The following is a 27,696-nucleotide window of genomic DNA, read 5'->3' on the forward strand; positions in this document are numbered from 1 at the left end:
ACAAAACACAACAAAAGCTTCAATTTCATTCATTCATTCATTCATTCCCCTCTGTTTTCTGCATGTGATTGCAACAAGAAGAAGAAGGCTTTTCCACTTTTCTTCCCTGCCCAAAGTTCCGTTCTCTCTTCCTTAGGATTTACGAGCTTCGAAAAAAGTTGAACAAACCCAGAGAAACGGAACAGAACGCCATGAAGAGGGGTAGTAGTAAAGTAGACCCCTTTGTGCTACCCAACAGGCTGACACTGCTTCAGATTTTCATGGTGGTGATGCTCCTTTACCTTCTCTTCATAAGCTTCGAAATCCCTCTCGCTTTCAGAGCCGGGCTAGGTACCGAAAACGGCGCCGTTTTCCTCACCGACGCATTGCCCATGCCCATGCCGCTCTTGCTCGAAGAATCACACAACAGGGTCGAAATTAGAGCACCCAGAGGGCTGAAGTTGGAGAAAGTTTCCACCTTGAGGTTCAACGAGAGCTTCTCGGAGGGTTCGGAGCTGCACAAGGTGGCGCGGCACGCGTGGGTCGCGGGGGAGAAGCTCTGGGGGGAAGTGGAGAGCTTCGTGAAAATTAAGGTCGAAAACGGGTCGGACTCGTGCCCGAATTCGGTGTCGGTGTCCGGGGCGGGGTTCCGCGACAAGGGGGTGATGGTGCTGCCGTGCGGGCTGACGCTCTGGTCGCACGTGACGGTGGTGGGGACGCCACGGTGGGCGCACGCCGAGAGGGACCCGAAGATTGCGGTGGTGAGGGACGGGGGCGAGGCGGTGATGGTGTCGCAGTTCATGATGGAGTTGCAAGGCTTGAAGGCCGTGGACAAGGAGGAGCCGCCGAGGATTCTGCATTTCAATCCGAGGCTGAGAGGTGATTGGAGTGGGAAGCCAGTGATTGAGCAGAACACTTGTTATAGGATGCAGTGGGGTTCTGCTCTCAGGTGTGAGGGGTGGAAGTCTCGTGCGGATGAAGAAACTGGTTAGTTGGTTGTTGTTTATATGCTTTTAAAATGTGTTGTTAGTTCATTGTTAGTTTATTATCATCATGAGTTTGTTAATTGAATTTAGGATAGGATAAAACTTAAAGTTAGGTGTAGTGTTGTTGTTTGTGTTTTTGGTGTTGATCTCTGATTAGAATTGGAGTTTCACCACGATAATGCGTGTTGACGTTTAATGTCAAATCTTTTAGGATAAGGGGGTTGTTATATATGTATGGAGATTCGGTTACTTTGGGGGTTAGGAAGTTGATTTTGGAGTTTTTGTTGTAAATGACAACGGGGGTACCCTTTAGTTCATTGGAGTTGATTTTGAAGTGGGGATTGTCTGTGCTGTGAGTTGGAAAAAGGAAAAAAAGGCTTTAGTTTTGATCCCATCTTTTTACATTATTGAATCGTTGTGTTTTGCTAAATTATTAAAGGTTGACTATCATGACTTGGTTTTTAACTGAGCTGAGTGGCGTTATGTGATCCATGTAGTTGACCCAACGTCCTCACCCAGCGGGATAAAATTTCTGTTGGTTTTGACAAAGGGGGCACTCTTTTACATTGGAGTTGATTTTGGAGTGGGGACTGTCTGTGCTGTGAGTTGGAAAAAAGAAAAAGGCTCTAGTTTTGATCCTATCTTTTAACATTATTAAACTGTGGTGTTTTTCCAAAGTATTAAAGTTTGACCATCATGACTTGGTCTTTAACTGAATTGAAGGTCATTGGGTGATCCATGTAGCTGAACTCACCTAGTGAAATATGATGTTTGTTATTGTTGTTGACTATGATGACAGCTATATGGAAAGCCTGACTTGATGAATTTTATTGGGGATCAAATTTAAATTAAAAGGAGAAAAAAGAGAAGATTTTCATTCTGTACGGTCATTTTCCTTATCTTTTGTGAATGTGGACATCTTGCAAGCTTGCTTCTCTTTTTTTTGTATTTTTTTTTTTACTTTTGCATGTCTTATTTCAAGGGACATTGTCTCTCTTTGCTGAATTTCTTATTTTTGTGAAGTTGATGGACATGTGAAATGTGAAAAGTGGATTCGTGATGACAATAATCGTTCTGAAGAGTGGAAGGCGACATGGTGGTTAAACAGATTGATAGGGCGAAAAAAGAAGGTGACGGTAGACTGGCCATATCCTTTTGCTGAGGGCAAGTTATTTGTTCTCACCATAAGTGCTGGCTTGGAAGGTTACCATGTTAGTGTGGATGGGAGGCATGTGACATCCTTTCCCTATCGCACGGTGCATACCCAAATCATATCTCCTTCTGTATGCATGCAGGAATATTGTATTTTCTTATATGTTTGTGTTATATTCACATTTTGCAGGGATTTGCTCTTGAGGATGCTACTGGACTATCTATTAATGGGGATGTTGATGTGCACTCTATATTTGCTGCTTCCTTACCTACATCACATCCTAGCTTTGCTCCACAGATGCATCTTGAATTGCTTCCTCAGTGGAAAGCTCTTCCTCTTCGCAATATGAATGTGGAGCTTTTCATTGGTATCCTTTCTGCTGGAAACCATTTTGCTGAACGGATGGCAGTGAGGAAGTCCTGGATGCAGCATAAGCTAATCCAATCTTCACATGTTGTGGCTCGATTTTTTGTAGCCTTGGTAAAGGGTCACTGCATCATCCACTCCTAAATAATGATAAAAAATTCACAATTACATAATGCTTTGTACTTACTATTTTTCCATTTCTCATATGATAGCATGCAAGGAAGGATATAAATGTGGACATAAAGAAAGAAGCAGAGTATTTTGGTGATATGATTATAGTCCCATACATGGATCATTATGACCTTGTTGTGTTGAAGACCATAGCTATCTGTGAATATGGGGTGAGTGATGGGAGATGAGTTAATGTTGCTTATTTATGCCCACATTTTAATATTTTATTCTCTTTTAGCTTGCATTATCACTGACTGTTAGTTATTGAATGTGCATGTTGCAGATTCATACTGTGGCTTCTAAGTATATCATGAAATGTGATGATGACACATTTGTCAGAGTGGATTCTATCATAAACGAAGCAAGACAAATTCAAAGTAGAAGTCTCTACATGGGAAATATGAATTATCACCACAGGCCTCTTCGCCATGGGAAATGGGCTGTAACTTATGAGGTATGAATTTCATCTTGATTTCTCTTCTTTTTGAAGTGCTTGTCTATATTTTAAAATCTGTTTCAATTTATCATATGCAGTTAGCTACTGATACCATGTGTGTGTAATCATCATGAAATATTGTATCAGTGGTCCAATTAATTATTTAATTTTGTTGATTTGTCTACTTTTGAACAGTGTAGCTGAATTTGAACTTTCCATTACTTGTTTTAGGCTTACTGTTTGCGGTTGAGTTTTTTTTTTTTTTAAGTACCACTTTTATTTGTGTTATGAATGCTGGTGCTCATATTTTTTTTTCCTTTCATATAAAATCAATTTACTGGTGCCGTAGTTATCAATAGGGCACTATGTTATAGTTGTTGAGTGGCCATGGGCCACTGCAAACTACAAAGTTTGAATAATGGTCCATTTTCAAATAGCAGCCATTGCAGCACTAGAGGGAGACTTTTCAACAATCAATTTGTGCCCTCAAAACAGCATCATTTTGGGGGGATTTCTTAGGGACAAAGTTGAGATTTCCGTCCCTCTTTAAAATATAAAAAATTGCTAATTGGGTGTAATTTTCCATGCTTCTATCTACTGTACAACACCCACACTGTTCAATCGTCACCCACCCATCTCTAGTCTCCAGTAGTATTTCTGGCAACACCCACCCTCCATTCATTTCTGCACTCTAAACTCCGGATCACCCCTATTCTGATCCCTCAACCTTCTGTGTTCTTTTCTCTGTGCAACACCCACTCTCACTTTTTATTGAATGTTACAGATGCCTTGTATTTGAAATATGAATGTCTTTTTGAATTTTGTTTATTTCCTTGACTTTTATTTTATTGCTATTTGCTTGTGTGTTTTGCTTAAAACCTATGACATTTTATTGTTAATTATGAACATGTCATGAATTGAGTATTTCTTTTTTTAAAATTCTTGAGCATTTATATGTAAAATAGTATAAACTAATCAATCTGTATATCTAAATTCAAATAGTGGTCATCTTACTATGTGCCATACCACTAGTGTTTTTTGAGTTGGTTGTTATGTGCCACTATTTGTCTATATCATATGAGATTAATAAATATGAACAGTGGTCAGCTTTATTTAATGGTTTAAGACTTCCATTTGGCATTGTTGTCTCTGACAAATTCTCTGATAGTTGAAACATTTGAGTTTCTTGGTCATCAACTAAAATTCTGCAACTTATTTTTTGAGCTTGCAGTGATATTCTGATTGGATGATTAATAAATGTTTACTAACAGATTAGCCTTTCCATTTTGGTGTATGACAGGCAGAGTTTCAACTTTCACATAATATGCTTTCAATTCAATGACTTCAACTTTCACACATTGAAATTATGGCATTTGTTGTTATGGACTTGCAGTTTCTTCTGTGACTCTAGATTGTCATCTCATGTTCACTTTGTGGAGGCACTTCTGACCTATGTTTGTTTATTTTTTCTTTGCCCTTAACTTTCAGGAATGGGTAGAGGAAGAATATCCCATCTATGCTAATGGTCCAGGTTACATAGTCTCAGCTGACATAGCTCAGTTCATTGTATCTGAATTTGAGAAGCGCAAATTAAAAGTATGTTTGCAAACCATCTTTTTTCATCTATTCCTGGTTTCTATCTGCCAATCTCTACCTCTCTACTTTGGTGTATGTGTGAACACACCTGCATTCATGCATATGGATTTATTAATATCTCAGTTTGTTTTCTGACATACACTGAAGGAAGTTGTTGGCTGTTGATGACACACTTAACCAATTTTTGACGTGGTGCAGTTATTCAAAATGGAGGATGTGAGCATGGGAATGTGGGTGGAGCAGTTCAACAGCACAAGACCAGTGGAGTATGTGCACAACTTGAAGTTCTGCCAATTTGGGTGCTTTGAAGAGTACTACACTGCACACTACCAATCACCAAGACAAATGACATGCATGTGGGAAAAATTGCAACATCAAGGAAAACCACTCTGTTGCAACATGAGATGACAAAATGAGGGTAGGTATAGGTGATGTGTACAACAAGGGAAAAAGAAACATGCACAGCTAACTAGGCAAGTTCTATGATCATAATATATATCTCAGTATATAAAAGCACTTTTTTTTTTGGTGGGGGGGAGGGTTACTTTGAAATGGTGAGGATGCTTGTGCCATGTTTCTATGCTTATGGTTCCCCCCTATTTTGATCCATCACCCACCCTCCTTTAGCTAAAAGAATAGATGGTGTAGGTATATCATCTTAGATAGAGTTAAAGTTGGATACTACAGGAGCAGGTAAAGGAACAAACCTATGGTTTGTAACGTAGAGCAAAATTGTGCAGAAGCAGAATAAAATTACTTTTTTCTGCTTTGACTTCATTTTCCTATGTTCTTTCATGCATTAAAGAAGTTGCTGTCTTCACCGTGAAGAGGTATTTTGTGTCTTGTCTCGAATTACTTGATTTTCTTAATTCTTATATTTTGCTAATTGATTTTGTATTTAGTTTCTTAATATCAATAAGCCTATGAGAAAATACCAAAGAAAGAACCAAAGAATAGAAGTAAAATATCAAATCATAACATATATAATGTATTATTGCTTTGTGCCAAACAGTATGATTTATTATCTCCAAACAATCACAAAAATCTGTGTTACTTAAGATGGAAACAAGGACGAAATAGGAGCGAGACAGTAGAACTTGTTATCCTGCACTTATAGTCTCAAGTATAAATTATGTGCCAGTGAATAAGATAAATGTTAACATGTGAACCTAAAAAACAAAAGGTTTTCATAATGACCCAAAAACTCCAAGGCAAGAACTCAAGTGGGAAATCTTGGAACACCATTAAGTAGAATATATCTAATATCTATATTATTACTTAAATTAATTTTTAATATTATGAAAAGGTAAATTTAATTTTAACTTTAACCATATTTATTCAACATAATTCTTAAAATTGCCATCAGTGATCTTTTTTAATTGATGAACAATAATTTATTGCTTTTTGACATCAAATTTCTCTTTTTAAATATTTAATATAATTACACAGTATATACTTATGACACAAAGTTAAAATCATTAATTAAGTTAAAACATTCATGTATCCACACATTTGCTGTTTTTGAACATTTATTCAGGTTGAATATTTTTAATTGTGTATTATAATTCTTTATTTTTAATTTTTATACTAATACATGAAAAAATAACTTGATGAATTATAAATTTTATTGTATTTATAATAATTCATGTTTATATTTAAGACATTAATCCGCTCTTTAGATTTTAAAATTAATTTTATAGCTTTGTTTGGATAAATTTATTCATATGTACTTATAAAAAATAAGAAAAAAATAAAATAAACTTTTTTCATAAATTAAAATTGACTCGTGTAAATTGAAATTTATTTTTAGAAAAATTAATGAGAAAATTTTTACAAATTAGTTTATAAAAAAAAACTTATTTGCTGTATTTTTTTCTTATAAGGATTTGAGAAATTTATCTAAACAAGATAATTTTATATGTTCTGTTATAAGTGTGTCAAAATTTGTGGCATTCTTGTGTATGTGCTATATATATTAATCATATCCGTACTTTCTAGATGTATATCTTAATCGGTTCGGTGCTTTATATATGAAACTTCTAACCGTGAGGCCAGTGCCCTATTGCTGTGAGAATAAACATGTAGGCTTAAAGCTTGCTGCACCTTCTCAGGTAATAGAGAAAAAGCAAAAAAGGGTCTTGATAAAGTTGGAGATTCTTTGTTAGTGGATAGAGACTAAAGGCTGGGAATTCCATTCCATATCCCATATTGTTTTTACCAATCCACCTAAGATCTGTTTGGATACAAATCATAAATACTTTTGACATTTTTTCTATTAGAAATATAGATTATTTTTTAATAAATAAACTCTTAAAAACACTTCTAACCTTAGATCCAAACAGGCTCCTAGTCTTCTACTTCTACATGTTCACACTTTAGAGATTCACTAATGTACTGGCTGTATATCACTAACTCAATTGCTGATGATGGCCCACGAAGCTTCCACCTTTATATATAACATAATTGCTTACCTTTATTTTTTTTAAAAATGAGGTGCAAAAAATTCATATGGTCAAAATTGAGTTGAGTTAATGTTATTTATAGTACTTTTGGTCTCATATTTTGAGATGTGATTTTAAAAAGCTAAAAATTATAATTTTTACGTCCTAATCGTGATTTTTTACTGCTCAACTGGTTTCTATATATCATGCTAATATTTTTAGCAAAGAGTGTGGTTCAATTGTGGGGAAAGTCATGGTTTCCTTTGCTGCAGAACATATGTTTAGAGAGATAAGAAACTTTACTTATGATTAAATCTTAGATCGAGAATAAATTCTGTAGTCAATTTAATGGACTGAAGTTTGTGAGTTGTGACAATACCTTAGGGTCTGAGTCAAAGACTCTGGTTGAAAAATGTTTTTTTTTTTATATTTTCTTTTTATATGTCAAGTGTATAACAGCTGCAACTTAATGCTTTTGATATATAAACATTACAGAGTCAGATTTTACTTCTTTTATAAAGTGTTTTTAATTTTTTTGATAGACACTTCTGGGAACAGAATTTGTTGGTTGTTGAATTAATTTACTTAGGCTACGACTAATAGAAGTCGTATAGATCCAGTGAGAGAGGAAAGCTATCTAATGTCTATCTTTTACATCGAAAATTACTTAAACTCCAAATTAAATCGTTATAAGAGGAATCAAACTCTTTACCACTTGAACTATGGTAATTGACATGCAAGCAATCTATTATAAATTCCATAAAAAAATAAAATTGGCATTCACTGAATTCTGAACATAAATGAACTGAGAGGAGATTCACATTACAGGTTGCATGTGCACACATCTGCCACAGTAGGACACCATTAATTAAAGGCCAAATTCTTTAACCCGAGAAAGTCATACATAATTTGCCCCCAAACCATGAAAGTCAGACATAATTTCCCCCCAAACCACGAAAGTTCCCAACAATAAAACTTGTCACAACCTTCAGAAATATTTTGATTTGTTACTTGCTGGGTCACGAGCTAGATTGTAGAAGTACCATCCAAGATAACTTACAAGAAAAACCAAACAAGAAACCATGCTACAGGATAGATCAACCAAGCAACCCCTGAAAACAGAAGGGCCAAAACAATTTTAGTGTTGCTCATTACAAATGAATAAGGTATTGTTTAGATAAATTTTTCCGTAAATAATCAAAGGGAAAAAGAAAAAATGAATTGAGTTTTTCTCGTAAGCTAAAATTAACTTGTGCACTTTAACTCTTGGAAAAGTTAGATGAAAGAGTTTCTATAAAAGTTAAGTGCATAAGTCAATTTTAATTTATTAGAGTTAAATTCATTTCATCTTTATTTTCTTCTCCAATAAGTACTGACAAATAAGTTTACCCGAACAAGCTTTAAATAATAGATAAGGCTACAATTGACAAGAGATAATAAGGGACAATTCTGCTTACCATTTCTAAAACCCTTGTTATAAGATGATATGAAGAAACAATCTGTTGTAGTGTTAATCCCATTAGGACAATTGCAGACAAACGAGTTATAGGCTCCACCATACCCACACACACCATGGCTCCTTTCACACGCATCACACGAGCCAGGATAGTCATTTGTGACACTGAACTTGTATTTGAGTGCTATTCCATAGTTCCACTTTTCAGGATCCGTTTGTTGATCATTGAAGTTGTAGAACCCCGTGTAAGAAGGGCATTGCAGCTTCTGCAGATCCATCTCAAAAGCCGGACCGAGATTAACCGGCGTGTAAACGCAGCACGTTGAGATTGGAAGGTTGATGGTGCTAATAGGTCTGCATGAATATAGAAGACTACAAATTGGTGTCCCTTGATCACATAAAAGCTTAGAATTGCTCCCATCATCATAGCCATTTGATTGGCATATGGATGATGAGTTCATTGAGCAATCTACTAGAGCAAAGATGGTGCTATCAGCAAAGGTAAATGGTGCATCCCAGTTAAGGCCAAAGCCTTTGCTAGGGACAGTGCAAGAGCATGTTGACATGGTGGGATCTGAGATGTATATGACTTGGTTGGTGTAGTCAATTGAGGTAACAGGGTAGGAGCCTGTGTGAGTGGTGAATGTGAGCTTTTGGTTGCTACATGTCACATGTGGTTGGAAACGAGGGTCTCCACAACCAGGACCACTGCCAAAAGGGTACTTGACAGTTTCTTTGCCACAGTTTTTCTGGCAGATTTGTGATGAGATCAGAGAAGGAAGTAGTAGGAGAAGGAAAATGGAGAGAAGTGAAGGGTAAGTGAAATCCATTGTTGTTGTGAAGCTGAGGGATACGGAAAGTGGTGAAGCAAGAAGATGAGGGACTAATAAGTTTGATGCTGGTGTTAACTATTTATTGAATTGTTTGAAGGGTTCTAGCCTCTAGCTAGCTAGCAGATGAATAATGACTTTCTGAGAAGAAGGTATAAGGAACTTGAGTTTTTGTTGTGTAAGAATTTCCTTAACACTTTTCACGGTATGCTATTTTTTTATCCATAGACATTGAAGATAAATACTACAGAATTTATAATAACTCGTGCACTTTACCTAATGAGTTAGATCTTTTGTCATGATATGCTATTTAACATTTTGTTATATATTTTATTTAAGGATAAAACTTACATGGAGGTTCATAAATGTTTTAGTTTTGTGTTTCATAAAAATTAAAGTTTCATCTGCAAACATCTATTATGTTAATTACTAAAATGAAACTCAAATTCTGATAAGGAAACAACACCAAAAACACTTAAAGTAATATATAAGTTTTGTCCATTCTTTTATTAGTATTAGATTAAAGATTAATTAGATGGTTCGGTGATCTACTAGTTATCATCAGTGTTTTTTGTCAGTACCATACTAGAATTATGATGGAACGGGCTTTATTTTTCTTCTGGCCGATCTCCACCTTCATATATTGTGTTTAATTTAAAGTGAAAAAATTGATAAGATGTTAGAGCACATTAATTGTTTCAAATCTCTCACTAAGAAATCACATGATCATGTGCTCGAGCAGCCACGTTACGACCTTACACAAGTCACAGGCAAATGTGCTTGGAGTCTAAAACCTTTGGCTTTCATTATACTATATCTAAAGCGAATAATAAACATAAACTCCATTTTTTGGATGTATGAGTGAAAATAAGAGAAAGATAAAGAGAGAAAAATAAAATGAAATGATAGATGTTACAAATAAATTATATGAAAAGAGAATGAGAGAAAGACAAATGAGGTAAAAGTAGGCTAGAAGAAGAAACAAATGTATGTACGTTGAGTATTTCTCATTTCTAAATAAAAGCTGGGCATATATAAACCTTCATTCGCGTAGATTAGGATCAAGAAAAACTTATACTGTTTAAATGTAAGCTTTCTTTGGTTTAGTACATTTAGATATTGGATTAAATTAGTTAGACCTGCGAGTTAAAAGGGTCGACCTACAATTCAATTTTTTAAAATCTATAAAGTGTGTAATGTGTAATTTTATAGAACACTTTTTTTTCCAAATATTTTAGGATTGATGTTTATTATTTGTTATTACTTTTATATAAATAATAAGGAAAGATTTCATAAAAGAATCAATAGATACCTACTTCTTCACTCTTCACTCTTCACTCTTCAGTCCCCAAAACAAGCTTGGCCAAACGTTTATGCTTTTGAAGGCTTACGATGATTGCCGACGCACTTGTTGCTTAATTATAACAAGTAAAAGGGAATAAAACTAAAATATATGAATAGAATAATGTAGTAATGATTACATTTATACTTTTCTCCAATCCCTGTATTTTTTTCTTGTTATTACTATCCAATTATATATCATCCACTAATCAATTACATCGCGCCTGCAGACATTTGGACTAAAGTTGGTGGAAGGAAGAATATTTAAAATGCAAATAACTTTTAAGAGAATATATTCATCTATATTTACATTTTTTTATCTCATCTATAATCATATCTTTCCACTTTATTTGTTTACCGCAGATTCTGTTATCCATCTCCTACTACCGAACCCAAGTTAATTATATGAATATTTCTTATGTAGTCAATGGTCCTGATACAATATTTCTACTGGTTCTCCATGTGAATCTTCTCGACATCACATGCACGTTTATTCTTTGTTGGCACCAATTCTTGCTGAAGATTTTCTCTATATGTGATAAGTTTTGCTTAACAATTTCCATATTATATCTTTGAATTGCTCAGATCTAGAAGCTCACTACAAAAAATATACGTGCAATGAAAACAAAATAAACTACACGTACTCCTCTCTTTTAAGATGCTTGAACTATTCTTTTATCCTCTCTTTATATTTTTTCTTTCTTTTTATAATAGCAAAAATGAGATTAAAACTTAAGATATCAAGTTATCCAAATCCTCCACCACTAAGTCAGTTTTAATGGATCTTTAATTATTCTCTTGTGTTAACTATGTATTTATCTATAAATGAATACAAATTACACTATAATCTTTTTTCAATGAATGAACAAAAGTGAAAAATCGTGAAAGTGTCTCCCAATAATATTTTATATTTTTTTATAACTTTCAATATCTCTAGTAAGTAATTTTGAATATTTTATTATTAATTTTGATAATTTAGAATGTAAAATAAAATTTTAAATACCTTTAATGTACTTTAAAATTTCATTTAAAATCTTCATTTCATCTTTGAAGATCGCATGATTGATGGTAGATATTCGAAACTAATTTTTTATGTGACACCATCTACCTCAACATACATATAAATGAAAAAAAACATATAAAAAGTGAAATATAATTAAATCAATTTTATTCAATAAAATCGTAAGTAAATTCACATGGATAAAAGATCCACATTCATTTCATTGTTACCAAATAAAAATTTCTAGAAATATTTCTGGCTCAAAATAAGGTCGTTCAAGTTTACAAAAAAAACTCTAGTTAAGTAGCAAAATAAAATAAAGTAAAATAACATGTTCAGAACATCATGCAATTAAAATAGAAACTCATGCCCCAATATCACATTCTATTAGAGCATTGTGTCTTGGTGTTTTCTAGCACGAGGTTCCTTAAAGCAATTCAACTAGTCATCTGCTCTCACTAACACAAGGTTCGAGATCATCACAGGATCCAAACACAAACAACACATAGGGAGTGAGTCATCACATTTCTCAACAAATAGAGATAAACAAAAGCATACAAGTATGATATAAATATAACAATAATATAATTATAACAACAATATAAATATAACAAGGCTCGACTTTGGCACAGTTCACATCATTTCAACACTCAACACGTAACATCACTTGTCCTATAATTTAATCACAAATCACATTCCACGCCTTCACGATTAATCACATATTCAAGACAACACATCTCAAATACAATACCACATCTCACATTTACACAATCCATTACACACCATCACATAACAAGTCACAATGGTCATTACACAGGCGTTATGCAACAAATACATTAAAACTCAATCCTATATGTAATGTGGTACCATGTCAATGAAAAACCTCGTCGGGCGCCTATGAGTATATGACATGACAGACCACTCACTGGTAAGTCAGGTCACTCTCACTAGGTAAAATCATAGGGAGACTAGTCAGGGTCATATTATTTTACGAGAATGCTCAAACCACATGAGATTAGCACATGCTTAAAGGAGCACTCAAACCAGATATATTTCATTACCCCCAAGGTCTAGACTCCGAAGAGTCCGTTAGGGCCTCTCCCTTCTGATTTAGGTCTAACCCAAAAAACATTTTAGCGCGCAGACTCCATCTATGAATTATACAAAACACACAACTCATCAATTGTTCTCAAAATAATTTTAACACATCGTGCCTCAAAGTGATTCAACTCGTCACCCTTAAAGGATCTTACAGTCGTGTGATTGTATGATTTATAACTCATAACTCAATGCATACAACATCTCAATATACGTGTGATCTCACAATTTAACATATACTCAACTTGTCATTTACACAGTTTATCACACTATCATAATCCCAAGACATCATGTTATCACGCCTCATGCATCATATACATATCACATAGTAATAATATTAATATGTTATGTTCATATGACTAATCATCTCATTAAATAAACATTTAAAATCATATATGTGTCACTAGAGTTTGAACTATGCAATACACGCAACTACTCAATTATTTTCAAAATCATTTTAACTCGTCGTGTCTCAAAGTGATTCAACTCGTTGGATTCCCACAATGGATCCCATTACAATACTCATTGCGCATTAACTCATCGTCCTTAAAGGGTTTTACAGTTGTGTGATTGTACAGTTCATAGCTCACAACCCAATGCCATCACTTTACACTTCATAATAACATTATAATCGCATTGAGGAACATGTTAGTGTTATCCATTGGGCTAAAATCATGGGGTTGTGTATCCATTTTAATTTCGGTAACCACAGTTTCAATTACATTCTCCCCATCATTAGTGGCCCCGTTAGTGTTAATATTGATACCAACATTAATGGTTTTGTCTCCATTAACTCCCTCTGTTGCAACAAGCATGGCTATTGGTGGTGTTTCCACCAGAGTTGTATAATCACTACCATTATTCACCTTCTCTGCAATGCCTTTTCCTTGATTAGTACATTATATCGCCTTATGACCATATCTCCCACACTAGAAACATATCACTAGTAATCCCTCGTACTCCACAAAGTACATACGCCCTCTTGCTTCAATCCTTGACACAAGTTGTTTCTACAGATCAACCTCAACATAGATTCTCAAGAATTTCCCTCTTGAATGAATTGACGTAAACTTATCAATTTTCAAGACAATTTCCAACATTGACCCCGCCATTTGAAGAAACGTACCATGGTATAGTTCCATTGGCAAACGGGGAAACCTTACCCAAACAACCACTTTCTTCATCATTTTCATGCTTTCTAAAAAAGTTGACCTCCATCTTTGGACAATAATATAATGGTCTGTAATCATCCATGGACCATCAAATAGAGCATGCTTATAATCATCTTCTGCAATGAATTGTACCAAGAAAAAGCCATCTGACATGTCAACAACACATATCTTTCTAGCTTTTTCCCAATCCCTTTGAAGCTCGTACTCAATAAACTTGAATCTAACACTTTTCCCTAGGACATGAAAAACAAGGAAGCCTTTCCATAGGGCATACCATTGAGCGAATTATGAGTCTGATATTGGAACTACCGGGCATGAAACAAAATTTCCTTGGTCCACCATATCTTTCTCCTTGCCACTTTCCTCCACACCACGCGGGTCCTTTTCACCCATGGGTTCTTCATGATCATAACCTTGGAAGTGTGAACACAAAGGTAAGGTTTTCTTTGTTTTTGTGAAATCTCATGTTATTCATTCAAATTGCAGACTTTTTGTCTTTATAGCCTTACAATCAAAAACAAAAAAATTGACTCTGCACCCACTAACTCCACGTATGAATTCGTGGGCGGTTTTCTAAACACATGGCATTATATCCCTAAATAATAGGTCAACAGTTGACCATATTAATCAAAACATAAACTAACATTTTATTGCTAACACTCCCTCCCTTAAACTAGATGTAGTGGCATTTAGTTTATCTCTGCAGTTTTCAACATGCCTAATCCTCCGCAGCTTTGAGAATTGCTCTAACTTGAGTCGCTTGGTCATTATATCAGCAACCTAAGTCTGTGAGCTACAGTAACTTAACTTGATCATTCTTTCTTTCACTAAGTCTCTTAAAAAATGAAATTTAATGTCTATATGTTTGCTCCTCCCATGAAACACTGGATTCTTTGATAATTGTATCGTGGAATTTTTGTCACATAGAATCAGTGTGTTCTTCTGTTCTTCAAGGCTCAGCTTCTCCAACACTCTTTGAACCCAAATACATTGACACACACAAGAGGCAACAACTATATACTCAGCTTCTATGGTGGATAATGTGACTACTGGTTGTTTCTTTGAGGACCATGAGACTGCTCCAGAGCCAAATAAAAATACAAATCCAGAAGCACTTCTTCTATCATCTATATCCCCAGCAAAATCACTATTAGAATATGCTACAATCTTTGCGTTTTCCCCTTTCTTGTAGTAGATGCCTAGTTCAGTTATTCCTTTCAAGTACCTTAGTATTCTTTTGGCTGCAAACCAGTGAGATTCAGTGGGACTGCACATAAACCTGCTGATCAAGCTTACTCCATACATTAAATTTGGCCGAGTTGCAGTCAAATACATAAGACTGCCAACTACTTATTTGAACAAAGTTGCATCAACTTTGGTTCCTACATCATTTTTTGACAATCTTATGCCTGGAACAATTGGATTCTTGACTACATTACATTTTCCATGCCAACACGTGACAACACTTCTTGAGCATATTTCCCCTAACATAAATATTCCACTTGAATTCTGCACAACTTCAATACCAAGAAAGTACTTCATTTTTGCCTAAATCTAACATATCAAATTCTGTCATCATGGATCATCTAAACTCATCACACATACTTCTATCATTTGCAATATATATTCAGTCATCTACATAGAGACTTAAAATTAAAATTTTACCTCCCTCCTTTGATTTTGTAAACAGTGTATGTTCACAAAGGCATCTATCAAATCCATTTCGAACAAAATAGGCCTCTATTTTGTTGTACCAAGCTCTCGGTGCTTGTTTAAGGCCATAAAGTGCCTTTTTTAACTTGTAAACTTTTTTTTTCTTCACCCTTTTTCACAAAACCATTTGGTTGCTACACATAGATCTCCTCTTTAAGTTCATCGTGAAGAAAGGCACTCTTCACATCTAGCTGAAATACATTCCAGCTATATTGTGCTGCTATAGAAAGTATTAAGCGAATTGTGTCAAGCCTGGCCACCAGGGCAAATACCTCTGTGTAATCCACTCCATATTGTTGCACATACCCTTTAGCTAATAACCTGGCTTTGAACTTGTCTATTTCTCCAGTCTCTTTAAATTTGGTTTTGAAGATCTATTTGACTCCAATTGGCTTTACTCCTCTTGGTAGATCAGTCAGCTCCCAATTCATGTTTTTCTCTATTGATTCCATCTCTTTCATCATTGCATTTCTCCACTTCTCACTTTTAATAGCTTCCTCAAATGAGATTGGGTCATCCTCGGTGACCATCATTACATTTAGGCCATTATCATCTGATAGACCTTCTCCTCTTTCGTAATCTTTCATCCAAACTGGTTCTCTCCTATTCCTTGTAACCCCCCCCCCCCCTTCAACTTGAGTATTATAATTAATAATATGAGAGTCATTAGGATAAGTATCAGTACCTATAGAACTGTTCTCATCATCTTCATTTTGATCTTAGATTTCTTAAGCACTAGTACTTTCCACAACATTTTCTTCAGACTGTTCTTTAGAATCACTCACATACTCTTCATTATCTCCCCACTCTAGAGTATCCTGTTGATGTTCTTTTGCATTCTGCTTCCAATTCCAACCTGTTTGTTCCTCAAAAACCACATCTTTGCTGATTAAAACCTTTTTGTTGATAGGATCAAATAATCTATATGCTTTAGATTCATCACTTACTCCTAGGAGAACATATTTCTTTCTTTTATCATCCAGTTTTACTCGGTGTTGATCTGGTATATAGACATGAGCCAAACATCCAAATACTTGAAAGTAATCAACAGTAGGCTTCACTCCACTCCATGCTTCTTCGTGAGTTTTGTTTTGTACGACTGTTGTAGGATTTCTGTTCAGAATATGAACACACCACCTTGTAGCTTTGACCCAAAATATTTTAGGAACTTGTTTTCCAACCAACATAGATCGCACCATATTCATAACCGTTTTGTTCTTCCTCTCAACAACTCCATTTTGCTGAGGTGTGTAGGCTACAGTCAGCTGCCTACGTATGCCATGGTTTTTACAAAATTCACCAAATTCATTTGAAGTGAATTCACCTCCTCTATTTGTCCTCAAACATCCAATGCTTACACCAACTTCCTTTTCAACCAGCACCTTGAACCTTTTAAAGAGTGAAAAGGTTTCTGATTTTTCATTCAGGAAATAAAGCTAGATTTTGTGGGAGAAATCATCTATGAAACTCAAAATATACCTCTTGTTGCTGCTTGATATTGGATTGATAGGTCCACATATGTCTGCATGCACAAGTTGAAGTTTGTTTGATGCTCTCCATAGGCTTTTCCTAGGCATAGGCTTTCGATGCTGCTTCCCAACCAAACAGTGCGTACAGATCTCTCTTGGAACTTTGACAGTAGGCAATCCATTCACCATTTGTTTGGAGGAAAGTGTCTTCAAGCCACTATAGCTTAAGTGACCAAATCGGTTGTGCCAAAGCTGTGACCCTTCCTCTAGTTCCATCTAAAAACATGTTGAATTCAAGGGTGCCTTGGTAGTTGTTAGTACAAACATCTTATTTCCCTTCATTTCTATTTCCAGAATCTGTCCTCTTTCAGGATGAGAGACTTTACACTCCCGTTCTGAATTAGTATAGACAAGTCTTTCTCTTGGAGTTGTCTTATGCTTAGTAAATTGTTCTTCAGTTTTGGAACGTAGTACACATGTGAGATTACATGTGTGACTCCATTAACATTCAATCGGACACTTCATTTCCCCTTTACAACTATTCGAGTGTCATTGCCAAGTTTTACTGCATGTCTAAAGTTCTCATCTAATTCTGAGAACCAGTCTTTGTTACCACTCATGTGGTTGCTACACCTGGAGTCGAGAAACCATTCCTCTGTCGTTCCTTGCTTAAAATCAAGATAAGCCATTAGCAAGAGTTTATCCTCCTAATTTACCTTGTCTTCCACCTCAGCATAATTTAATTTTTTCCCAGATAGGACATTCATATTGAAAATGTCCAAGTTTGTGACACTTGAAGCATTCAATTTCAGCTTCGTTGATTGATTGTCTCCCTCTTCCTCTGCCACGGAAAGAACCTCTTCCTCGTCCTCGTCCTCTTCCTCCCCTATCTTCATGTGTAATATGCAATGCCTATTCATCCTTTTCATGACACACCATCCTTTGCTCATGAACTAAAAGACTACTCTATAGTTCATCGATCGATCGTCATAGTGTCCAAATTATTGGATGCTTCAATCAAGCACACAACATAATTAAATTTCGGAATCATGGACCGCAAGATTTTTGCAGCAATAATGTTCTCTCGCATTCTTTCTTCACACGCCTTCATACTTTTAGCAATTTTCAAGGTGCGGGCAAAGTATGAATTCACTGTTTCATCTTCCTTCATTTGCAACATTTCAAATTCTTGACGCAAAGCTTGCAATTGTGCTCTTTTCACCCTTGTAGACCCTTGAAATTTTTGTTTCATAGAGTCCCAAATGTCTTTGGATGTATCATCATTAAGAATAGTATCTAAAATTTCACGATCGATGGCTTGATATAGATAGTTCTTTATCTTCATGTCATTCAGTTGTTGTTCTTCCATGGCCTTAAGTTCAGCTTCTGATGCAGTTGTTTTATTTGTAACAATGGAGATCCCATGCTCTACCAAATGCCAATACTCCTTAGAGCGAAGAAAATTCTCCATGAGTTTCGCCCAATGATCATAATGCCCATCAAATATAAGGATTGCAGGTTGCACATTTTTGTTGTTGTTCGATTCTGCCATGTTTCTTCTTCTTTTCTATAAAGGGGGTTGTTGGTCTCTTTCACTCATAGGTGCGCTCACAAACTCACCCACAACTGTTTCTCTCACACTCAATAAAATTCTCGCACCAATTGTGAACACAAAGATAAGGTTTTTTTTGTTTTTGTGAAATCTCATGTTATTTATTCAAATTGCAAACTTTTGGCTTTATAGCCTTACGATCAAAAACAAAAAAACACATGGCACCACATCCCTAAATAATAGGTCAATAATTGACCATATTAATCAAAATAGAAAAATTCATTTAACCAAAAATCAGAAACTAACATTTTATTGCTAACATTGGAAGAAGCCCACTGATAGCAAAGAATCCATATAAGACTTATCCTTACTACCAATTCCTTCTGCTTGGAATTCCAAGATGTTTGCATCACAACCACTAGACCCCTTCTCCAGCATCTTTCACTTAGGTTCTTAGTGGATTGACCCATGGTCGTATCATTTTGGCCCGTATCTCTAATCGAAACCCTAGGGGAGCTCTTAACTACTGTTTTTTGAAGAAAAAAAGCAAAAATATGTTTCAGCATGTTCCTGTAGAGTATTAATACAATATTATTATACCAGTGATGACTAAAGTCATTTTTTTATTATTTCATTGTTACTAAATTAACTCAAATCAAATAATTTTTTTATTAATATGCATGAGGTTACAAGTTTCAATCTTCCTCGAAAAAAAGGTTCTAATTTGAATCCAATCATGGTAAAAAAAAATAATTATTAAATCAAATGAAAATTTTAAAATTAAAAGTTTTATGTGTGCATCAAAATGTTCTGTATCCCTTATTTGAAGTCTATTTTTTGCATCCGAACTTATATAATTAATCTATCACTCGGAAGTAGATCCAGTAAAGGATGAAGAGCAGTATTAGGTGTGCATACCTGAATCTTATATATTTGAAGTTGTAATTAATTTGCTGAGGTGTTTTTTATTTCAATAATCAAGAAAGAATTTCATGTATTTACATCTTCAAGAATACTAAATAGGAAAGCCTACAAAATGATTATTTGTTAATTTTCCTACCATTTTTCTTTTATTTAATTTTGAACATTTTAACTCTGAAACAAAATTAATTTTGGATTTCGTGTTCATAACTCTTCCAATAATTGTTTTAGTATATCTTTTTAAATTAACCAATAACATAACTCAGGAGAAAATTTAAAATATTTTAAAATAGTAAAAATAAAATAATACTTTTATAACTATTAATAATTGGTACAATAGATATCTGTGCTGTGCTAACGTAAGATCAAATGATACAATTGGTCCGCCCCACTTGAATTATTGTGTCGCGACCACTGTTGTACGTGTCACCGTTCAACTTGTTGAGTTGATTGTTATCTGATGCATCCCAAAATTTTATCTCACCTTCTTTCTTTCATATACATAAAACGCCTCATTTCCTGTTAAGTAACACAGTGCATTTTGATCTGATATAGTGAATAGAAATGGCTAAAAACGAGTTGAGGCTTTTGGGTGCTTGGTTCAGTCCATATGCCCTGAGGGTGCAGATTGCCCTTAACCTCAAGGGTCTAGATTATGAGGTTGTTGAAGAGACCTTGAATCCCAAAAGTGATCTGCTTCTTAAGTCCAACCCTGTGCACAAGAAAATCCCAGTTCTACTCCATGGAGATAAAGTCATATGTGAATCTGCAATCATAGTAGAGTACATAGATGAGGTTTGGTCCAACAATGCTCTCTCCATCCTTCCACAAAATGCTTATGACCGAGCTAATGCCCGATTTTGGGTTTCTTACATCGATGACAAGGTATTTGTATTTCTGGGTCTTTACTCCCAGTTGGTTTTGCTTATTCTTACTAGAAAAAAAGTTTTCCCTAATTTAAAATAATTTTACATTATCATTCAATTACTGACTATCATGTATGATAATGTTATAACTTTTATAATAATTATCTTAAATTTTACATCCATAATTATGTATGATTAGATGACAATCTCTGCCAGCATGATCATTAAATGTTATTCTTATTCAGTTATTCCTACTAACTAATGTTAGCAATAATTTATTGTGGTAACAGAGGAACGTAAAAAAAAAGTCATAGTATAAATTTTTGCATCCTAATAAAAATATTTATTTTTTATTTTTTAACCAGCCTTAAGGGCACCGGATATCATTTGCCTAATTTATATTAATTGAACTTAAGTTATTGAGTAACACTTAATTGTTTGTTTCGTTAAGTTATGTGGTTTTCTCATAAGTTTTTTTGATTTGTTTTAGTAATTAAGTTGCATATATGAAAAGCTTAATTGTCATCATAAGTTATAAGCTTTCATGTGATTTTAATTTATTGAATAAGTACTGATCTTTTTGGTGTATTTTTTTTGTACTGGGAGTAGTGGTATACGTCCATAAGGAATACTATTTTGGCTGAAGCGGCTGATCAAGATGATGAGGCAAAGAAGCCACACTTTGTGAGAATGGAAGAAGCTCTTGAGAGGATGGAAGAAGTGTTCAACAAGTGCAGTGAAGGAAGGGCTTATTTTGGAGGAGATACAATTGGAATTATTGACATTGCTTTTGGGAGCCTTTGGGGTTGGGTGAGAGTGATAGAGGAGATGAATGGAAGAAAAGTGTTTGATGAAGCAAAAAACCCTGCTTTGGCTAAATGGGCTGATAAGTTTTCTGCTGATCCTGCTGTGAAGGGTGTTCTTCCAGAGACTCAAAAGCTTATTGAGTTTGCCAAAATTCGTAAGCAAAAATGGGCTGCTGCAGCTGCAAAGTAAATGAAATTAATTGCTAGATTACTTGGGCTTGAAATTGTGAAGTTTTACTTTTCATTTTTTTTCCCTTGTAGACTATGTTTGTTCTAACTTTATGTTGGCTTAAAAGTTACTTTAAAAGGTCTAGGTTGTCTCTGCTAGCAACTGAGTCTCTCTCTCTTGTTTGTAGTTCATGTCTCCTGTTTTTTTATTTAGCAAAAAGGAGTGCTAAGATGCAGCACAACCAAATTTATTATAAAGGCAAGAAAATAAAAATAAAAAACTTGGTGGCATAAACCTCACCCAGGACAAGTTACTTGAACCTAAAGAAATGCAATACATACCTATTGCGAAGAAAGTCCTCCCATATAAAGCTAGGGAGGGTTTTCCACCAAGTAAATTTCTGTACATGAATGTCAAAATAGGCCAATTTAATTTTCTTCTCTAAAAATGTGAGTATCTAAAATTAATCTTTCTAATTTAATTCTATATAGTTTAACCATCTATTTCTAAATCACTACGAAACCAGATTAGTCCATCCTTTTTCGATGGCTAATTCAGTAGCAAGCATAGCACCAGTGAGTTCAGCATTGAAGACAGGAGAAATCCCTAGATAAGTACAGAAGCAGCCAAGGAACACAACACTTTTGTCTCAAAAAATACTCACAAGAAGCCAATCCGTGTTGCACTTAATCTAGTTATGTTGAGGAGGAAGCCAATCTACTTGAATTATAGAAGGAGTCTTTCCTGAATGAATGTCCAAGTTGAATGCTTTTAAAATTTGTAATCTTAAATGGATGATTGCATTGAGCTAGAACGGAGGTTCACCACCAGATTCAAAATTGTTTTTGGCCTAGTCTAAACTGATAGCTACATTGTCAAATTTGGCCTTATTTCTGCAGTACCATACAATGGAGACAATGTAAGTAACAGCAGCCATGAAAAATTGCTTAGTTTGCACTCCCCCCCTGATTGTTACATGCTGCACAAAGATCAGTCATGTTTGAAGCAGAAAAAGAGCATTGAGTGGTACCAGCAAGCCAAAGCCACATGTTTGGCAAAAAAACAGTAAGAAGATGTCATGAGAACTCAGCGTCTGCATAACACAAGGTACATTATGTCTTGCAATTTTAAAACACAGTAAAAAGATGTGATGAGGACTCAGTTATTTGTTTAAAACTATCATTTTATGTCTTGCAATTTTTATTATTATTTTCTCTTAATAAAACCTTAAAAACAAATTTATTATGCCAACTCAAATAAAATGCATATAGTTTAAAAAAAATTATAACGTATATTGTCAAGACTTTTATTCAAATTAGTGGTGATTTATTCTGGTTTTTGAATCATGAGGGCCAGAAAAAAGAAAATGTTGATTTTTTGGAGGAAATTATAAAAAACAGAGAAGAGAAGAGAGAAGAGGAAATAAAATTATTCTATTCTAATTCAAATTGTTCTCAGCAGCAATATAATAAATAACAAAAGATAAACTAATTACATAACAAGATATTAGCAAAACAGAATATTAAAACTAACTTGCTCCTTAAAGATAGCAACCACTTATTGACTAAGCTAATCCATTAAAACTGTCTTACTCCTAAAATATAGAAAATCAACTTATTTACTAAATCCTATTTTAAAAACTAAAAAAAATAAAATATTATGCACTTACAAAAGTATATCTTCAACACTCCTCCTTACTTTTGGAACTGCAAACTCCAATTCTTTGAGTTCAAGTTTATTGATAGGTAGTGATTTTGTAAACATGTCAGCCAGTTGATCTTTAGACTTGCAGTAAATCAAGTTCACTTCTCCACTTTGTTGCATCTTTATCAAATAGTAGACTTTGATGTTGAAATGTTTAGTCTTCCCATGACACACGGAATTGTTTGCAATAGCAATGGCTACTTGATTGTCAACAAAAATTCCAATTTTATTCTTTTGAGAAAATAGAATGTTTGGCCTTGTTGTAGTGAGATACATTAGACATCCAATCAAGCTCCTATAATATTCTTCATCAATGTTATCAACACCTTCTTCCTTGTTAAACTTCTCTTTTTGATTCATTGGTGTGCTAACAGATTTGTATTCCTCCATTTGAAACTTCTTCAAATTTTCTTTTGCATATTTCCTTTTTTTCATGTTTAGCATTCTTTCAAGATGACAATGACCAAGTCTCTTGTGCTTGAATTCCGTGGGTGTGACTTGAGTGAAATAGGTTGTATGTTCCTCCTTTGCTGGATCAAATGAAAAGCTTTTACCTTTCATTTTAATCCTTAGAACTTCCCGACCAAAAATGTTATCCCATATCAATTATATATTTACGTTACCCAAAAAAAATATCAATTATATTTACACTTTTTTTTCTTTTGGGTTAAATATACTTTTGATCCCTGAAATATATGTTTTTTACGTTTGGTCCTTAATAAATTTTTCTTTCAAATTCAGTTCCTAATATTTCAAAAATTTTGCCTTAGATCTTTATCGTTGGTCCGTAATCGTTAATGTCTATGTGGTTGTTAATCGACCACACAAATAGTCCGTAATCGTTAATGTCTATGTGGTCGTTAATCGGCCACACAAATATGTTACGTGTGATGTCACATGTGATCTTTCTAACTAGGACTACACGTGGATTTTAAGAAGAAGAAAAAAAGGTACAAAACGACGTCGTGAAAGTGTGCATCAGCTAAACACAATTACTCCTTTTGAACCCCTCTCCAAATACGCACCGTTTTGTCCTCCGAATCACTACACACCAAATCTGAAACCACCACCAACCCCTTCACATCTCTGTCATATTTTCTCTTCTTTCCATTGCCACGAGAGGAGGCAGAGGTGGTTCTAGTTTTGGTAGCTTGTTCTTGTTTCAGATCTTCTTCTCTGTCATATTTTCTCTTCTTTTCGTTGCCACCCCTTTCAGTCCTCTTCACCACCAACCCCTCCACATCGAACAACAACTCTGTAAGTTCCTCTATTTTTTTTGCAATTTTCGATGTCCTTTTCGATTCCCTTTTGAGGAAATCCGAGTGGAGTTCCGAGGAAGTTAGATGTTTTGGGCTTGTATTTGCAACCGGAGAAGAAAGGATGTTCTGGGTGTGGGTTGTTGTTCGATGGTGGCGGTGGTGCGTGGAGAGGTTACAGAAAAGAGGAAGAAGGAGCTAGCAGAATAACGTCGTTTTTAATTAAAAAAATTATTTTTTTCACTTGTAATCCCAGTCAAAGAAAAATCACAATTGACACCACAGGTGGTATGCCCGCGTGGCCGATTAACAATGATGTAGGCAGTTAACGATTACAGACTAACGATAAAAATCTAAGGCAAAATTTTTGAAATATTAGAGATCCAATCCGAAAAAAAAATTTATCAGCACCAAACACAAAAAATGTATTTATCAGGAACTAAAAGTATATTTAAATTTAAGCCTTTCTTTTTATCTCAAAGGTTCAAAAAGCATGGCCATCGTGGATCATTATTATTCTATGGATTTTTAATATTGAGGTACAGAAAGAAAAACAAAAGATCACGCCAATTCTGGCTATGTTCATTAAACCGCAGTACAATCCCCACTTGAATTATTGTCCCAAACACAGTTGTGCACTGCTCAACTATTTGAGTTGATTGTTAGTGGCTACGTATTCCACAATGTTATAACGCCTGATCAGTTCTTGGTGAGTAACCAAACAAAACAAATTTTGATCTCTTATAGTGAATAGTAATGGCTAAAAACGACTTAAGGCTTTTGGGTGCTTGGTTCAGTCCATTTACCCTGAGGGTGCAGATTGCCCTTAATCTAAAAGGGGTTAGATTGTGAGGTTGTTGAAGAGATCTTGAATCTCAAAAGTGACCTGCTTCTTAAGTCCAACCCAGTGCACAAGAAAATCCCAGTTATCTTCCATGGAAATAAAGTCATGTGAATCTGCAATCATAGTTGAGTACATAGATGAGGTTTGGTTCAATGCTTCCTCCCTCCTTCCACCAAATGCTTATGACCGAGCTAATGCCCGATTTTGGGTTGCTTGCCTCGATGACAAGGTATTTATATTTCTGTGTCTTTACTCCTTCTGGCTTTGCTTATTCTTAATGTTAAAATAAGTCTCTTATTTATAAAGTTTTACCGTGATCTCTTAAAGCATGTGTTTTTATTAGACCAAGTTGGTCATTCTGTCATTTTATTACTACGACACTTGGTCAAAATTTTTATGACACGTGATATATAAAGAAAGATGTCATGTTTGATGTTTGATGGACATTTGTGATGTTAACCAAAACTAAACCTAATAATAATAATAATAATATTATGATGAATTTGGTCTAACACGGATATTTTAAGAGATTAAAATAAAGCTGTTTAAATTTAAAAACTAAATTGAAAAAAAGAAAGATGAAGAATAAAAGTTTAATTTTAGCCTGAAAATTAATTGAACTTAAGATATTATGTAATCAGTTAAATTAAGGGTTTTGTTGTTACCAGTGACCCTTTCATAAGTTTTTTTTTAATTAATTTATTTTAGAAAGTTGCAGGAAAAGCTTATCATCATAAGGTAGAAACATTCATGTGATTTTCATTGAATAAGTACTAATATTTATGGGGTTTTTTTATTTTTGTACTGGAAGTAGTGGTTTAAGTCCATATTTAATATTCTATTGGCTGAAGATGAGGAGGCAAAGAAGCTACACTTTGTGGAAATGGAAGAAGTACTTGAGAGGATGGAAGAAGTGTTCAACAAGTGCAATGAAGGAAAGGCCTATTTTGGAGGGGATACAATTTAAATTATTGACATTGCTTTTGGGAGCTTTTTGAGTTGGACGAGATGAATGGAAGAAAAGTGCTTGATGAAGTGAAGAACCCTGCTTTGGCTAAATGGGCTGAAACGTTTGTTGATCCAGTTGTAAAGGGCCTTCTACCACAGACAGACAAACTTATTGAGTTTGCCAAGGCTCTTATAAAAAATATGCTGCAAAGTAAATGGAATTATATTAGTTGCAAGATGACATGGAATTTCGAAGTTGTTTAAGTTTTTTTTTTTCCACTGGTAGCCTATGTTTGTTTGTTCTAATTAACTTTATTTTGGCTTAAAGTTTACTTAGGGAGAGTTTGGTATGAGGAAAGATTTTGGTTTCCAGATATCATAAAATTTTCATGTTTAATATGTATTTTTTTAAAAAAAAATTGGGAAAAATTGTTTTCTGAAAATATTTTTTAATCAGTTTTCTACAAAAAATTTCCTATGGGAAAAGTGAGAATCTTTTCTGAGTTTAATTTTTCTTTTGCTACCATAAAAACATCATATTATTTTTTATTAAATTATATAAATATGATAAATAATTTAATTGGTAAAAAATATATATAATTCTTTAGTTTCTAGAAAATTTATCTAAAAAATTTCAATGATCAATCAAACAATTTTTATTCATCCACGGAAAATATAATTCTCAATATTTCTGATTCTCAGAAATGAAAAAACATTTCTCCTATCAAACATGCCATGAATTAAAAACAAATGCTAGAATTTATGCTACAACAATATTAACCATCAAAATTATGATTCCTCTCCGCTCACATCTAGGCATTTTTTAATAGCTTTTTTTAACTTGTTTCTCCATCAGGAAAAAAAAAATACACTAGAACAACCAGATAGGATAAACAACATGATAATGCTATCATTGGCGCAACAAATAACATATTATAAGATGATAAGATAATTATATTATCTTATGATATCCTGTTATATATCTTAGCCACCAAACATCCTATAAATACCAGGATCTACGGTATATTTTTCTTGAGGATTATAATAAATACATATATCTATATTGATTAATCACCTTATTGATTTAAAAGACTCGTGATAATCATGATCATGAACAACTAAATAAGAATATTTGTGATTGTATGAATTTTCTTCCACCTAAGTTTCTTAATATCTTAATAAAACTTTTGTAATTAAAATATCCCATACCATAATCAATGTTTCTTATTTATTCACTTTAATGTGATTCCCATTATATCAAAACATATCAACAAAAGTATTCACTCTTTAGTGTAATGAAGTAATGAACTCATTTAATTTCATGACTTAAAATATAATGTACTAAATATAAAAACTAATATAATTATCATTAAAAAAAATAAGTCCACATTAAATAAAGAAATAAAAATATTCAACACAGGGA

At 34.2% G+C, this 27,696-nt stretch overlaps 4 protein-coding genes and 1 pseudogene across 4 annotated transcripts; 3 read left to right on the forward strand and 2 right to left on the reverse strand.

The window, feature by feature from the left end:
- Nucleotides 1–191: 191 nt before the first annotated feature.
- LOC100803219 (hydroxyproline O-galactosyltransferase GALT6) lies at nt 192–5,514 on the forward strand. Its single transcript, XM_041005138.1, has 7 exons — nt 192–966; nt 1,989–2,221; nt 2,308–2,598; nt 2,697–2,825; nt 2,939–3,109; nt 4,580–4,687; nt 4,886–5,514. The coding sequence occupies exons 1-7, from the start codon at nt 192–194 to the stop codon at nt 5,093–5,095; spliced, it is 1,917 nt and encodes a 638-aa protein (XP_040861072.1). The 3' UTR covers nt 5,096–5,514.
- Nucleotides 5,515–7,925: 2,411 nt separating this feature from the next.
- On the reverse strand, nt 7,926–9,670 carry LOC100788392 (wall-associated receptor kinase-like 15). The gene is made up of 2 exons (XM_003517711.5): nt 8,586–9,670; nt 7,926–8,240 (listed from the first exon to the last, which is right to left on the reverse strand). The coding sequence occupies exons 1-2, from the start codon at nt 9,412–9,414 to the stop codon at nt 8,185–8,187; spliced, it is 885 nt and encodes a 294-aa protein (XP_003517759.1). The 5' UTR covers nt 9,415–9,670; the 3' UTR covers nt 7,926–8,184.
- An 8,510-nt stretch (nt 9,671–18,180) lies between these two features.
- Nucleotides 18,181–18,759, reverse strand: LOC102662102 (uncharacterized). Its single transcript, XM_006573887.1, has one exon. It carries the CDS (start codon nt 18,757–18,759, stop codon nt 18,181–18,183), a length of 579 nt encoding a protein of 192 aa, XP_006573950.1.
- A 1,340-nt stretch (nt 18,760–20,099) lies between these two features.
- On the forward strand, nt 20,100–21,787 carry GSTU1 (tau class glutathione S-transferase). Its single transcript, NM_001248839.2, has 2 exons — nt 20,100–20,565; nt 21,156–21,787. Exons 1-2 carry the CDS (start codon nt 20,245–20,247, stop codon nt 21,540–21,542), a joined length of 708 nt encoding a protein of 235 aa, NP_001235768.1. The 5' UTR covers nt 20,100–20,244; the 3' UTR covers nt 21,543–21,787.
- Nucleotides 21,788–21,835: 48 nt separating this feature from the next.
- On the forward strand, nt 21,836–26,639 carry LOC100789446 (glutathione S-transferase U17; annotated as a pseudogene).
- The last annotated feature ends 1,057 nt before the right edge of the window (nt 26,640–27,696 follow it).

This window comes from Glycine max, chromosome 1, assembly GCF_000004515.6.
Source record: "Glycine max cultivar Williams 82 chromosome 1, Glycine_max_v4.0, whole genome shotgun sequence".
Lineage (NCBI taxonomy): Eukaryota > Viridiplantae > Streptophyta > Magnoliopsida > Fabales > Fabaceae > Glycine > Glycine max.

Bases quoted from the DNA above. Each gene is read 5' to 3' on its own strand.
- LOC100803219 (XM_041005138.1), top strand. From the start codon at position 192: ATGAAGAGGGGTAGTAGTAAAGTAGACCCCTTTGTGCTACCCAACAGG. The intron at 2,222-2,307 runs GTGCATACCCAA...CACATTTTGCAG, and splicing joins CATCCTTTCCCTATCGCACG to GGATTTGCTCTTGAGGATGC. The intron at 2,599-2,696 runs GTAAAGGGTCAC...CTCATATGATAG, and splicing joins CTCGATTTTTTGTAGCCTTG to CATGCAAGGAAGGATATAAA.
- LOC100788392 (XM_003517711.5), bottom strand. From the start codon at position 9,414: ATGGATTTCACTTACCCTTCACTTCTCTCCATTTTCCTTCTCCTACTA. The intron at 8,241-8,585 runs GTAAGCAGAATT...TTCTGTTTTCAG, and splicing joins TAACAAGGGTTTTAGAAATG to GGGTTGCTTGGTTGATCTAT.
- LOC102662102 (XM_006573887.1), bottom strand. From the start codon at position 18,759: ATGGCAGAATCGAACAACAACAAAAATGTGCAACCTGCAATCCTTATA.
- GSTU1 (NM_001248839.2), top strand. From the start codon at position 20,245: ATGGCTAAAAACGAGTTGAGGCTTTTGGGTGCTTGGTTCAGTCCATAT. The intron at 20,566-21,155 runs GTATTTGTATTT...TACTGGGAGTAG, and splicing joins TTTCTTACATCGATGACAAG to TGGTATACGTCCATAAGGAA.